This window comes from Thunnus albacares, chromosome 14 (genome assembly GCF_914725855.1).
Source record: "Thunnus albacares chromosome 14, fThuAlb1.1, whole genome shotgun sequence".
NCBI lineage: Eukaryota > Metazoa > Chordata > Actinopteri > Scombriformes > Scombridae > Thunnus > Thunnus albacares.
The window spans coordinates 10,705,301-10,720,132 of record NC_058119.1 but is presented as its reverse complement, the minus strand read 5'-3'; the positions used below and the strand labels follow the sequence as shown (position 1 = coordinate 10,720,132).

General features: G+C 41.0%; 3 protein-coding genes across 4 annotated transcripts in view; 1 reads left to right on the top strand and 2 right to left on the bottom strand.

The window, feature by feature from the left end:
* The window catches only part of tacc2 (transforming, acidic coiled-coil containing protein 2), a 61,012-nt gene extending 57,956 nt beyond the window's left edge, over positions 1-3,056 (bottom strand). Inside the window, exons 1-6 of the mRNA XM_044372743.1 lie at positions 2,747-3,056; positions 2,590-2,643; positions 2,358-2,448; positions 2,049-2,271; positions 1,872-1,952; positions 567-697 (exon numbers count right to left, since the gene is read on the bottom strand). Coding sequence (XP_044228678.1) covers positions 567-697; positions 1,872-1,952; positions 2,049-2,256 — 420 coding nt within the window. The 5' untranslated portion in view covers positions 2,257-2,271; positions 2,358-2,448; positions 2,590-2,643; positions 2,747-3,056. The remainder of the gene's footprint in view (positions 1-566; positions 698-1,871; positions 1,953-2,048; positions 2,272-2,357; positions 2,449-2,589; positions 2,644-2,746) is intronic.
* A 2,150-nt stretch (positions 3,057-5,206) lies between these two features.
* On the top strand, positions 5,207-9,733 carry LOC122996939 (coiled-coil domain-containing protein 177). 2 transcript variants are annotated; one of them, XM_044372745.1, is made up of 2 exons: positions 5,207-5,289; positions 6,007-9,733. In XM_044372745.1, the coding sequence occupies exon 2, from the start codon at positions 6,165-6,167 to the stop codon at positions 7,848-7,850; it is 1,686 nt and encodes a 561-aa protein (XP_044228680.1). In that variant the 5' UTR covers positions 5,207-5,289; positions 6,007-6,164; the 3' UTR covers positions 7,851-9,733. The 2 variants fall into 2 exon arrangements, with proteins under 2 accessions (XP_044228680.1, XP_044228681.1); XM_044372746.1 differs by having other exon boundaries at positions 5,267-5,499.
* Positions 9,734-9,986: 253 nt separating this feature from the next.
* On the bottom strand, positions 9,987-13,176 carry LOC122996940 (zinc transporter ZIP9). Its single transcript, XM_044372747.1, has 7 exons — positions 12,863-13,176; positions 12,517-12,622; positions 12,039-12,206; positions 11,858-11,926; positions 11,399-11,484; positions 11,158-11,292; positions 9,987-11,064 (listed from the first exon to the last, which is right to left on the bottom strand). Exons 1-7 carry the CDS (start codon positions 13,118-13,120, stop codon positions 10,762-10,764), a joined length of 1,125 nt encoding a protein of 374 aa, XP_044228682.1. The 5' UTR covers positions 13,121-13,176; the 3' UTR covers positions 9,987-10,761.
* Between the last annotated feature and the right edge of the window lie 1,656 nt (positions 13,177-14,832).

Sequence of the window (14,832 nt, the reverse complement as noted above, 5' to 3'; positions counted from 1 at the left end):
GGAATGTTATCTTTTTGTGGTCATACAAGGTGCGTTACATTTATGTCACACAATTCTCAGAATTTATATGGCTGCTCTTATTCAGTTCAATGATCAGTGAATGTCTACTGTTGATTCACAGCTTCTTTAACAACACTGTCAAAAGAAACTCTTTACTGGACTCTATTGTAGCTTTAAAACAGCATCTTTGTTGGCTAACTTTGGGGCAGAACTCCACATACTGAAATACACACAGCTGTGGCATATTACAGCCTTAGAAAGCTGGTATGGTGTGTTACTATACAGTGGAAATTGTTCTTTTGGATGTGTAAATATGCAATTCATTTAGAGTCATGTCTTTGGCCACCTGATAAGTCCACTAAACACTCTCCTTTTAGCTCTGTGTTGCATCCTTGTCTTTTTACTCCACAAGAGGTCCATTAACAGGATAAAATCTGCTTGGCCACAGTCTCCCCATTCACTGGGCTACCTCAGTAGTGTGTTTTGCTGTGTGTTTTTATTCAGTTATCACTGCAGCATTTTATATCATTTCAGTTATAATGTGTATAAACAATAAAATCACTCACAAGATGCTCAGCAAAAGCAGTGGGATCAAAAGTGGAGCTCTCAGAAAACAGTTGGCTGGCCTTCTCCTTTCCCAGATCTGTGGCCATGACAAGGAGCTGGGCATCCAAAGCGGCTTCCCTCACCTGCCGAACTATCAGAAAACACAACTAACGATCAAACAGTCCAATAAGAAAGACGGCATGATGATGACACATGAGTCAAGTGCGATTTGTTACTCTGGATGCTAATAATACTGAATTTCATTATACAGAAGGATAAAATTTAGATGAGAAGAGAGCAATTATTTATTATCACAAAACACATCACACAACACATCCTCATTAAAAAACGACAATATAGGACTAAAATTCATCTAGCAAAAACAACCTATAGTTACGCCATCTAGCTGCCTTCCAAAAATCACTGTTAAAAAATAATTATGCTTTATGATGTGATGATCACTTGAAACGTGGTTTATACTTCTTTAAGGTTACGAAACCTTTGTAGTCATGGCCACAATAAACACCACAATGTTACAGATTTTTTTAAAAATGTCCCAACTCCCTTTTGGAAACATGAAACTCACGTGGTTGGAAGTGTGAAGCAAACGGTGGCCTCCTGCAGCAAAGTTCACAAAGTCCACAATCTATCTAGCAATCCACCCTCCTCCTCCTCCTCCTCCTCCTCCTGCAGGCTGGTTTGTGGTAGGACACTCTACACTTTTGATAAATGTCACTTGACAGAAAGTATGTATTTTGACAAAAAAAAGTGTCACGCCATAGTTTCCTATCATATCGTGTACCTGGAGAAATTTGTCGCAGACACCATCATATTTTGTCACGCAATGTGATTGGGTAGTGTTACTAATGTCGCCATGGAGATTGTAGTTTTCACTTTACGTATTTATTGATATTTTGTTCTGTAACTTTAGATTACTTGAAATGTCCTTGTTTAATTAGTCCCGGTCATGATGATACAATGTAACTAAACAAGCTGGCTGGAGGATAGCCTCTGGTTACCATGGTGACGATTGAAACCTTTCACAGAAGCATAAGTTGAAAACGCAACTTTTTAATTGCTGTTGAGCAACACTTATCAAAAGTGTCAAGGACCCACCATAAATCAGCCATGACAAGGCAAAATCATCTTATCAAGTCACCTTATATTGACGTCATCTGAACTGTCACTTCCCCAGGTCATAATTATTATAGCTGCTAGATGGCATACACGTAACCATAGGTCGTTTTTGCCAGGTGAATTTTGGACTATACTATTGTTTTTCTTGTGAGGACAGGCTGACATTTCTGAGGTTGTATCACACATACCATCTTTAAAAAGCTCATTTGCCTCTTCCAAAACCTCTGTGAGTTTGTTGTTGGAGGGACTCAGCATATCTTCTCTATTCTCTGAAAAAAAACATTAGGGAAACACATCAGAGACTTCAAAACAAACAAATAAACAAAGTCAGCTGCCATCTGAATACGCTTGTCCGGCTTACTCACGTTGCACTGAGTTGATGAGGTCTCTGTACTTGCTCCGTATTTCTCTCCTGAGGCCCGGGTCATTATCTTCGTCCAGCAGGTCAGCTGGGCTGAAGGCAGAGCCACCGTCGTCCCCGTCACTTCGCTGCTGCTGGTCTCCTTTCCTGCGGCCAGAAGCGCCATTCTGCCGGGGAGCCTCCTCGTCACCGCCGCCTCTGGCTGGCCTCATTTTTGAGTCTGTCTGCTGTGAGGGGGAAGCAAGTTGACGCAAAGCAGGTTCAAATAAACAAAGTATGTTTCTGTTTGTGGTTGATATAGCTGTTTACCTACTTTCTGACAACAACTCCGGAAGAAAGAGGAGGGAGTCTGACCCTGCCGAGTTGTTTAGCGTGCGGCGTGTAAACCTGACGTCGCCGGTTTTCTTAAATTTAGCCAAAGACGTTAGAAAAGTCAAGATAAAATTACGCAACTCTAGCACGTTTGTAAGGCAGATCAAAAGCAACGTGTTGGATTAAATACACGTTGCATAACGCATTGTGAGAAACATACTCCTTGGACCTACTGTTTTCGTACTGCACACATGCAATATCAGAACAAACGATGAGCACCGTTACTACTAGAAACAGAAACACGAATAACTGTTAAGCGTCATCTGTTCTTCAACATTAACGTTAAATATAAAAGAAGCGTAGCCTTGACGTTACAGCGAGCGGACTAACGCGGAACATCACATCACCAACATTAAATTAACAAAGAAAAGTATCAACTATCACCCCACTGGACGACTGTCAGCCCAACCAGAACCAGATATCTGACGGCGGCTAATACAAACACGGAAGTACACAACAGTTTGTCATCTCGTTTCCGTCGTCTGCGTCTGAGTTAACGTTAGCCGATGTTAGCTAAATCCGTTGTATTAGCAACTTAGCTACACGTAAATACTGTCCACTCTCCTGCTTTTTACAAAGTTCATGCTGGAAGTGAAGTTGTAATTGCTCTGATTTGTGCTCAACTCGATATAATGTTTCTCCTTTGGTTAACTTTAACGTACCTTTATGGCAGTTACAAGACGCGCCAGAAGCGACTCATCAATGTTGATGAAAACAAAGTTAGTTTTGTATTGGTATTTAATTTACAAGAGAAACGAAAGTGAAACTTCCAATAAGATGCTAATACAATAATAATAATAATAATAATAATAATAATAATAATAATAATAATAATAATAATTTCGGAAATCATTTAGGTTCTTTACTTTTTCTTTAAATGTAAATAAAACAAAGACAATGCATAGTTCAAGATGAAATAGAAAATGTATAAATGAGATTGAATTCAATTAAAAGTATGCAGGCACAGAGAAACCCAGAATAAAGAGAATAACACTTACTTAGTGAATGCTGTCAGTATATTGCCATACTTCAAAACATTTAACATATAAATTTAAAGTGAATATTAATCACTCTGTGTAAACTGTAAATCCATAAAACCACTGCTGGATTTAAATTGTGTTTTATGTTTACAAAGTCACTGGTGTGGTTGTTTAAGGATTACCTTAAATAGCAAAATGAAAAGGACTAAAGATAAAAATGTAAAAGATAATTGTTGATTTTAGGAAGTCCAAAACTGTTCAGCCACCAGTGGATATCAACGATGTCCATGTTGAAATTGTGAATAACTTCAGATTCTTAGGCATTAAGATCTCAGACTCCCTCTCCTGGTCTCTAAACACTAGTTGTGTCGTTAAGAAGGCACAATAGAGACTATACTTTCTGCAGTGCCTTAAAAAATATGGAATGTCCACAAAACCCCTGATCAATTTCTACTGGGCTACCATAGAGAGTATCCTTACTGGAGGCATACTGGTGTGGTTTGGCCCCCTGACTGAACAAGACCACAAACAACTGAGGAAGACAGTAAAACCATAAGAGCATCACCCCCACAGATTCAGGACATTCACCTCCCGCTACCAAAGGGAGGCTCTAAGTATTATGGACACCAGCCAACCAGTACATTCCTCCCCTCAGGAAAATGCCTATAGAGCATCAGAGCTCAGACCAGCTGCCTCAAAGACAGTTTTTACCCCCAGGCCATTAGATTACTGAACAGTAAGCACTTCACATGACTCACATGTGATTTACTATTTGTGGAATTTCTCACTTATTGTTTTTGTTTTTCTATTTTGATCATGTTATTATTATTTATTCTGACATATATGCTGCTCTATATGAAAGAAAGTCATTGGAAATTGCTTTCTATAGCCTTTAAACTACCTGGTTCAGTATGTTGAATAGCCACAGTATTCTTACATACTGGCAACTGAAATACATTGTCATAATTATTATTCTAGGGCTGCAATAATTATTTTAATTCGTGTTTAATATATCACATTTTTAATCTACGAAATGTAAAATAAAAAAAGTGAGAAAATGCCAATCACAATTTCTCTGGCTATGTTTTATATATTTTTACTTTATAAATAACTAAAACAATCAGTTAACCAAAGAGTTGCAGATTAATTTTCTATCGATGATATTGATTAATTAACTAATCATTTCAGCTCTGAACAAGCCTATTCCAGAGTAAGTTATGATTGTATGTATATAAATGATGTGAAATATTTAAAAACTGAAACAGAAATGAATTAGTAATACATTGCCTTATTTGTACACACAAGATCTGAAATCCAGGCAGATCGTTGAATGAGTTGGTATAAAAGTCCTATGATTTAAAATAGGCCTAATGTTACCTGTCTTTAGCATTTTTCTTAGCCCTGGTTTGCTTTCAGATCTATGCAAATACATTCTAAATGTGTCGACACGGAAAGACTGTCGAGGTTTCAGATCACGTTTTTCTTTTGAATTTCAGGTTTACGGGCGAATATGGAACTAACTTCACCCAGTATTGATAGCAACATCTGTAGGGGGCGGCGGTTAAACCCCGTCAGCACCGAGGTCCTCCCCGTGATACTTACCGGTAGATGACGCGCTAACAAGGGTGAAGTATCTGACGAGTGAATGCCGCTCTTTATTTTCTTTATGTTGGTTTATTGTCATGACAACCAGAAGCGTCCCCAAGTCACTTCCACCTGTCCATCGGTAAATGCTAGGTTGGATCGAACTCCCGCGAGGTTATGGTTAAGGTTAGGGTTATGGTTAAAATCTCGCGACAAATAGTCCCTCCAGTTTATCCAATCTAGCACCAGCTCTGTCCATCACGCCCAGCTGTTTCTATGTTTTCTTTAGAGCGGGACCAGTTTAAAGTGGTTAGTGTTGTTATTTCATGTTTTTATTTATTTATTAATCAAGAGAAGTTAAAATTAGTTTACTCTGCTTGTAAAGTGCAATGTTTTACATACATAGATTTAAGAGAATTTTAGACTCAGACGCTCTTTACTGTCAACCTATCCATACACAAGTATATATTTGGGATGAAATACCGTTTCCCAGGAGTCTGCGATGCAACAGTCAAACAGGTAGACAGTGCAAGACATAAAATACACGACATAAATACATAAACTGAACAATCTGTGCATAACATAATAGCGCAGCAGACGAAGATTGTAGTGCAAAAACATTGTAAACTAAAACAAGACAACAGTGCAAAAGGACAGTGTAAAGTGTAAGACGGAGACTGCAAAAGAATAATGTAAACTTACTCTTTCAGCAGCAGGTAGTTTTTCTAAAGTTGTATTTGTTGTAGCATAAAATGATTGCGTTAAAGTTAAGTTCCTTTTGGTAGGGCCACCGTGGTTTTTGTCTCACTTATCACCATATTATACTACTTATTATGACTACTTATTGTTATACGTCATATAATAACATGGCATGTTAAATTATAAGTCTACAAGCAAAATATCTGGTCAACCAATAATTGTCTGGATTTTAATATCATTTATTCACATGTATGTTAATAAAGCTGTCTTCTAATGTTTAGAGCAAACATTTCACGACTTGATTTTTCTTTCTGGCATTTGTTACAGCCATTCACTGTATGGTTACAGCTGAGGTAGATGAGTCAGATCACATGGACCAGCTAATCCCTTCTTGACCTCGCCGTGCTGGAGAGCAGGCAGAATGAACAGGCGCAGGAGCTACTTTGTGCATGTTTGCATCCAGGTAGTGTAACTCTTATTTCCTCATGGGGGAGTTGAGGTCCACCTCACCTTCGCCTCGTTTGGACCTGAACAACTTTGACTCGGCTGAAGCGGAGAGAAGTCGCTATGTTTTAACGAGCCCCCGCTCGTTGCAGTCCTGCGCACGAGTCGGTATCAAACCTGTTGAACTTCTAATTAAATCGCTAAACGAGCTGATTGCTGAGCAGCATGACGCGCCCTTCGAGGCGGTGAAAGTTATGCATGAATCTTATGAAAAGGAGAGAAGGAAGGTTTTACAAATGTGCCGAGATGAGAGGGAGAGGATTATCCGGGCGGCCGGGGACAGGTGGCCAGACAGTAAGAAAGGCCTGGGAACGGTGCCTGACACCAAACTGAAGAATGACCTTGCTGTGCGTGAGTCTATTCCATATGCAGATCTGTGTCTTAAAGGCAAATCTGTGAGCAGGTCCTCCTGTCCTGGTCAAAGAGACCCGGACAGGTGCACAGTCTGCAGCTTCAGAGACCTCAGACACTCCCCTGCTACTGAGATGAAACTGGAGAGGCTCACCAATGACATCAACAAGAAGATGTGTGTCACAATACCAGAGAGAGACCGCAAGATCGCAGCTCTCATGCTGGTGAAGCACCAGGAGGAGCAGGACCGTGTAAAGCTCCGTCAGCAGGAGGAACAGGAGCGACAGGAGGCCCGCAGGCAGGAGGAGGCCCAGCGGGCTGAGGCAGAGAAAAAAAGGAGGAAGAGGCTTAAGCAGAGCATGCAGCACTGGCATGAGGAGCTGGAGGCCCGCAGGAGGCTGAGAGAGCGTCAGGAAATAGAGAAAGCAGGACAACTCGAGCAGGAGGTGCTGCTGCAGGAGGACCGCTGGAGGAGGCTGAAGGAGGAGGTGGAGGCACAGCGCAGAGAGAAGATGGAGGCTGCTCAGAAAGAGGCAGAGGCACGCAAATGCTACCAGGAGATGCTGCTGAGAGGCAAAAAGGAGGTGGAGAAAAGGGAGCAGGAGAGGGAGAGACAGGTAGCAGTGGAGAAGGAGCAGAAGGCCAGGAGGAGCAAAGTGCTGCAGGAGAAGAAGGAGAGGAGGAGGCTGCAGGAGGAGAATCGTAAGGAGCTGCTACGACACATCCTCCTGAAACGGCAGGTGGAGCAACAGGCACAGGAGGAGGAGGCACATAAGAGGAGCACACTTGAGAGGAAGCTGCAGCTCTCCAGCGAGAAACATGCCCAGGCTGTAGGGGCTCGGCTGAGGGAGCTGCAGGAGCGGGCAGGACAGGAGGAGAAGCAGATTCAGAGAGCGCAGCTGAGGGCCGAGCTGCAGAGCGTCCAGCAGCTCACCCACAAACAGCTCCTGGTCCAACTGAGCCAGCGTCGCATTGAGAGAGCCGCCCAGCACACCTCGGCCCAGCGCAGGGAGAGAGCTCAGCAAACACATCAGCACAACAAACACAGGCAGCTCTGCCACCTGAGGCTCAGAGAGAAGATGCAGAGAGAGGAGGAGGTGGTGAGAACGGTCAGAGAGAGCTACATCACCATGAAAGAGTGGAGGAGGGAGAGGCTGCGGAGACAGCGAGAACAGATCCAGGAGGAGGCGCACAAGCTGGCTCGGGCCTCCTTTCAAATGAGGGAGAGAGTGAGGCAGCAGACACAGAGTCGCACCTTTGATCAGATGGCTCTGGAAGCTCAGCTGACTGCTTCCATTACTCGCATGAAACTATGAAAGAAATGATTAACTCCCATCCTGACATAAGAGAGAGTTGCCCACATCAGCTCCTTCCTTGCAATGCTTCAGTACAGTTCAGGTATTAATGAGTGACTCATGCAGAGCTACTTAGAATAGACGCTGCAGTAAGACTAAATTCAGAGATATGAAAAGAATACAGAAAAACAAATCCCCCTATTGGAAAGCTAACAATACAGTAAGGACACGTATGTTACAAGTATGTGTATGTGTCATAACACGGGTGCTGCTGGAAGGAGAAGCCACATTTTTACGCTACACTTTTCAGATCTTGGTCATTTTTAACTGTATCTTTTAATCAGATGAAGGATTTTAGTCATTGAACATCTGGATCTTAAGTTATTAGCAGCAGCTCAGCTCGCAGACCCTTCAGACATCCTGTGTCTGCTGCACAGTACGTGAGACACACTGATTTTTAACGTGAAACTACTTTATTCAGTATTTTACCAGTTGTTTTTTTTTATCACCGGGTCCGGGAGAGGAGGAGACCTCTGCGGATAATTCGGCTTTGGTAAAAACCTCCTGAACAATGAACACTGAAGGAATCCTAACCAGGAGCAGCTAGTTGTTTAACAATGAGGACAACAACTCCCATGATCCCACACTATTTCACAACATCATCAAACTCCGTCTTAGTCTCCCCCAGCAGCAGAAAATTTCATACTGTGTGTTTAATGGGTATATTGACTTTTAATATGACGGTGTGTCGTAAGAGTCTTTGAAATTGTGCCATATATTTTCCATTTTTAAGTTTACAATGACATTTCAATTTATAAAAATTTTAAAAGACACTAAAGCGGTGCTTTACAGCAGTGGTTTATGACCATTTTTGGATTGTGAGCCCATAAAAAATGAAGAGGTATCTTGTGATGCCTCATGTCAAGTTCCGCATGTCTATTTGCTTTGAGCAATTCATGGTAACATTAGAGAACATTTTGTAAAAGTCAGCTTAATGTTATATATTAGAAACGTGTTTTTCTTTGGTGTCCTGTGAAACATCCTGCTCTGCCTCTGACTAGTCCCTGAGCTCCAGGTTTGGAACCGATCCAGTGCTTTAGTATAACCGAAACTTCCATACATAGTAACAAAAAGATATCTCTGCTGTGTGAGTCACGGCACTGCGTCTTGCTAAGCTTTCACAGCAAAACCATTATGTTTGCAGACTGCAGAATGTTGAGCAGTGGGAGTGAAAACTGCAGGCCTGAGAGTGTACGGTCAAACTGTGGCTTGGAGTGATTGGGGTGCTTAAACGCTGACATCAGTGTTTTGAATTTGATATGAGCAGCCATTAGCAGCCAGCGGAGTGCAGATAAGAGAAGAGTTATGGGAGAATTTAGGGAGGTGGAAGACAAGAGAAGCTGCAGTGCTCAGGATGCTGTTCATGTGTAATTTTGTTAAGTCTCCATCTGCTTCTGTCTCTCGTTTTCTACTGTTCACCCTCCAGGCTGAGGGCAGGGAGAGAGTGGCACGATTTAATCATTGTTGCTTTTTTCCCGCTCCTGACTTGTGTTACTATCTTCCCACATCACCATGTCTCACTAGAAGCTTTATTTGTCAAAACAAAGCAAATGGAGCAAAACCTTTAAAATAAAAATAGAACCATATTTTATGGACTCAAGTAGAATGAAATCTGTGAATGACTGGGGAACTGGAGAACATAAATGTAGAATATAAAAAACACAGCTGTTTTAGCTCTGATTTTAAATGTATCATCTCTGTTCTGGACCATAAGTAATGTGATCATGTACTGCATAGATATATTTTTTCAGTAGTCAGATTGTTATATGCTTTGCTTATTTCTTAGATTTGATATGTTTGTAATATTTGAATACATTTGATTAAATCTGTATATATAAATCATACTTTAAGTATACAGTGTCTGATTCTGTAGCTATATTTAACTATATTTATTATGGTGTGTTTCTACTTAACACACTTATGTTCAGCTCTACAGAGTAGCTGATGAAAAGCAGTCGCAACATGATAATTAAAAAAGAATTAGCTTCGGAAAATTTACTTCTGCATCATAAAATGTGTTGTGTGGAGAAAACTAAAAAGAGACAATAAGACATTATTAACAATAAACATCATATTTTTATTTTATGCAAACTTTACTTAACTGAACTGAAAGAGAAACAGCAAGAGTAACTATGAACAAAACCCCTGAATCTCTTTTCTGAATCTGTGTCAGCCCACCTCTTTCTGTGTGACTCGTATATCATATAACAGGCATGAAAAGCAGCAGGACTTGCTATGTATTCTTGCGGATGTTCCACCACACATCTAAAAAAAAATCCTCTCACCTTCAAAACTATTAATAATTACACAAGAATTCCACATCTGTGTTTTGGTAATGTGTACTATTATAAATCAATAGACTGAAATTCTGTTTTCAAGCTACCAGATACCAAATAAACTTGGGTAACAGACTGTATCAGATTATTTGGTTGTTACTGTAAATTCATCCAGGTACTGGGAAATCCGACTCTGAACATGCCATGACATCTGATTTTCAATATCTTCATCAGACAAAAAGGTTCTTTGGAAAGCTTATTGAATTCATTCCTGGCAACAAATTACGCCCTTTTGTCAGTCTTGGAATGGAAACTCAGTGCACTGAGGACAATATATTGGCTATCAGATTCTTTATACCCTCTGGAAAGCTCTTTTGACACACAAACAATAGCTGGACTCAAAGGGTAGTTTCACCGAGATCAGATCAAACCATGGTGAGCTCGTTTCCAAGGCACATTTTGTCCTACACACATCTTTGTGCAATGCCACGTAGTTCACACAGTACAATATACGAGACAGGTCCTCACAGTTTAAATTTCAGACTTGTTGGCACAGTGCCCTTTGCACTAAACTCAATTGCCCTGCTGTTAACTTGTTAGTCATCAGTCAGCCCCAGAGCCAGCACCACCGGAAGCCCGATCCCGAGGATGAGAGTGAGGCTCTCCAGGAGCCCCAGGTAGTGGTGCTGCTGGTGGACCTCGTCTCCGGTGTACTGATGGAGGTCAGAGGGGTAGGCCTCACCTCCGGTATTCTGCTGAAGGTCAGATGGGAGGCGGCCTGCCCTGCTGCTGCTGATCTCAGGGAGAACATGCACTGTGGCCACATAGAGGAAAGTCCCAGCGGAGAAGAGCATTCCCACACCTGTTGCACTGAGCTGGCTCTGGGATGAACTGCCAGACTGCAAACACACAACACATTTCCAAATCTAATAATACCACAGACTAAAACTGTACAATCAGTAATGGGTCTACTTTGATGTGTGCATTCTTACGGCATGCAATATGAAGTAGGTGATGATGGCAACTATAGGTGCTGCAGCTGAAAAGGCCAGTAAATGTCCCTGTATGAACTTCTTCTCTAGGCCTGCAAGCATCAGAAAGGTGACCAAACCGAAAGCTGCAGGGGCCTAAGAGACAAGAGAGATGGTTTTGTCATGACAAGTGCTATTACAGATTCTTTGTGATCGCTCCTACTGAATATTTTCACTGACATGCTCTCTAGAGGAATCTCACCTTGTGTAGAATCACAGCAAGAAATACTATGACTTGCACTGTCACTTGACCCGTAGCCACAGCTGCTCCCAGAGCAAATCCATCCGCTGTATGCAAAACAAAAACTGGTCACAACAATCTACTTCTTCAACGGTTGTTTGAGTTGTATATCTCATTTTCTCTGCAACTCAACATCAAACTGATGGATTAGTTTCATGTATCTGTTTTTCCTATGCTGCATGCCAGACTTCCCACATGAGACAATAAAGTTAAAGTTTGATCTGAACTAAAGCCTCCGGGCTATGCTGTAGAAAAAAAAAAGACAGTGATTAAAACACATGGTGAGTCACATGAGGCTTTAACTCAAGAGCTTTGTTTTCCATGCTTGTGACCTGGAGTTCCTTGAAATGTGTTGTCTGCCTTTGGCAAACACAAGTCAAATAAAATGCACAGTAAATGTCATGCTGTGTAATACTGTACCTGCAGCATGAATAACCAGTCCCAATGTGGCTGTGATGCCAACACTGTTCGGCAAACGAGTCATTTGGTCTGAAATGAGACATTGCACATGTAGTGGTGATAAATAAAAAGACATACAGTATATTTACCAAGCTGACATTCTGCAAAATCAAACTGATACTAGGAGTTCTGACAAACTTGCCGTGCATGGAACAGTACTTCCCTATCTGATCCACTACAAACATTAAGATGAAGCCGAAAGTTAAAGCCACCCCAATGAAAAACCGAGGCGGAGGGCCTCCCTCTGTGGAGGCAGCATTCTTCTCACTAACATTCAGGCTGGATGTCTCAGCAGAGGAGGAAGAGGATGCTGTAGAGACAAGATGAAGGACAGGAAGACCTTTTGATCAAATCCACATTGGAAAAAAAAAACCCAACAAGGCAGAGAAGCATAAATTTAGACCACTAAGCCTGCTTTTATCCGCACGTGCTTCATCACTCGTTTCAAAGGGGTTACATTCAAACACAGACCGGTGGGTGAGGATGGTGTGGATTATGCGTTTGATCAGTTGGAAAGACAACCAAGGGGAGGGGGTTGGAAAAGGGGTGTGTAAATGACTGTAATGGTATCATTCCAGTTTATTAGCTGTTTGTATTTGGAGTGGGGTGACCCTGCTCACCTCTCCATGACTCCTCCAGTAAACCCACTCCCTCAGGGATGATGATAGCCAGTGCTGTCCCACACAGTAGTCCTGCCCCCAGTATGGAAACAAACTGCAGGCCTTTCTAGAGGGAGTAACACACGATTTCAGATGTTCAGTGGGATTCTTTAAACACTGTGTGTCAGTGACTAAGTCAGCTGGAGCCATTCTCAGATTTCCTTTAAAATAAACAAATAATGTCGCAGCACAGCTCAGTCATTAAATAGAGGACATTCAAGTAAGTTTAAATAGTTTGAGGGCTGTTGGAAAATCTGCCGGCTGACGTTACTTTATGAAGACATTGAAAATGAAAGATAAATCTTACCTCAGAAAGTCTAAACAACAGTGGGATGAATCCAAGTAAAAAGCAACCTACAAACATCGCGACAGATATGAAAGTAATCGTAAGTCCTCCGTCCATGTCGACGTCTTCTAACACCAGAGTTGACCGATACGCTTCATGTTCGTGTTGCCTCCTACTGAAAGCAGACAGCCTGGTCTCTTGGTGCAGCTGGATTATAAAAGTGCCATTCTGCCCCTCCACGTCGCACCTCGGTCTCTCTGCTCTTTTGCACCGCAGCATTTCCCTCCCAAGCAACACCCAGTGTTTGACACTGAGAACTGCACCTCCAACAAAACACAGGCCATTACTATACTACTAAATACTACTAAAACGACGGTTTAACCAGAGGTGGAAGAAGTATTCAGGCCCTTAAATTAATCCGACCGACTGGGGTTTTCCATTTATGTTTTAATTAGTACTTTTTAAAAATACCTATGTATTGGGGATCTGGGGGACCACAGCCAAAAGCACCCAATTCTGCCTTTGCAGTTTTAATAGATGGAGCTATTTATTGAGTTCATGCCATGGGTGCTAATTTAAAGTATCACCCTATATATTTTTCAGCTTACATTAATTACATAACTAATAATGTTTTGAGAAGAAATGAGTTAACATTTTGCTATGATGGTTGTTTCTTACAGTAGTTTATTCTTGGGACCCCCAGGGACCCCAGTTGGTAGTCTTTGTATGTTAAATATATTGGTAGGATGATGGTTAAGTAAAAATACCAATACAGCAAAGTAAAAATGCTCCATTACAAGTAAATGTCCTGCATAAGAAAACCTACAAAAATGTACTGAAAGTATTAAAGTAAAAGTACTAATTTCTTCCATCTGACTGATGACATCATTAGATTTTTGGATATTTTTTTTTCTCTAATCTTTGATTTTTGGTGAAATATTGGATCATTTGAACACTTACTGAAATAAAACCATGTGAGAAGTTCAGAAGGAAAAATCACTATTTGGTGGAGCTGTTAACAACTCATAGACATCTGAAATGTGACCCTGACTACACATTGCTCTTTGTAAGACGTCAAAAGCCAAAAAGGTTGGAAACCACTGGTTTCATCTTTAACACCATGTTGTATTTTAAAAGCTTGTTATATTATCCATTGTGTCAAATCTTTATCTGAAAAATAGCTAAAGCTGTCAAATAAATGTAGTGAACTCTAGAGTATAAAGTGCAATATATCTCTGAAATGTAGTGGAGTGGAAGTATGAAGTAGCAGAAAATGGAAATACTCAAGTAAAGTACAAGTAACTCAAAATTGTACTGAAGTACAGTACTTTCCTTTTTTCAAGTGAGTTGTTGGATAATTTACTTCATCTTCAGGCCTGTAGAAATGCATTAAAAAATAGCACTCTTTGGTTGAAATGTTCACAACTAGTAGCCAGCCAGCAAAAAAGGGTTACAAATACTTTGTTTACACACATGCTTGTTTTAAGGGGTCTCTTGCCAAAAAAAGCACAGGAGCCTGAACAGTGGCCATTACAGCATAACAGTAAATGCTTAAACACAGAGAGAAGCACACGTATAGCAAACTGACTCAATAATGTCAAAGCATCCCAAACAAAATACAGTCCTAACAACAGTTTTACATTTTATCAACAAATACTTTTCTATGGTATCACTCATCCCAACTACAACATTGTTTGAGTCTGTGGTTGTAGATTGGTTGTTCAGTGGTTACACAGCAACATCTAACAAATCTATTAGCTAACCATTAGCCACCATGAGCTCCTGGTCATACCAGACCAAATAAGGCTGTAGCAGCAAACCTTTTTATGTATTGAATCGCACAACAGTACGTTTATTGGTCATGAATTCGACTTTTCATTTGAGAGTGGAAGAATGTGTTATTGCTTCTTTCAAAAGTTGCATATTGTCACTTTAGGTGACCAAGTCATACACAACTAATCATCCTATTTTAAAGCCTTCAGATAAATCTC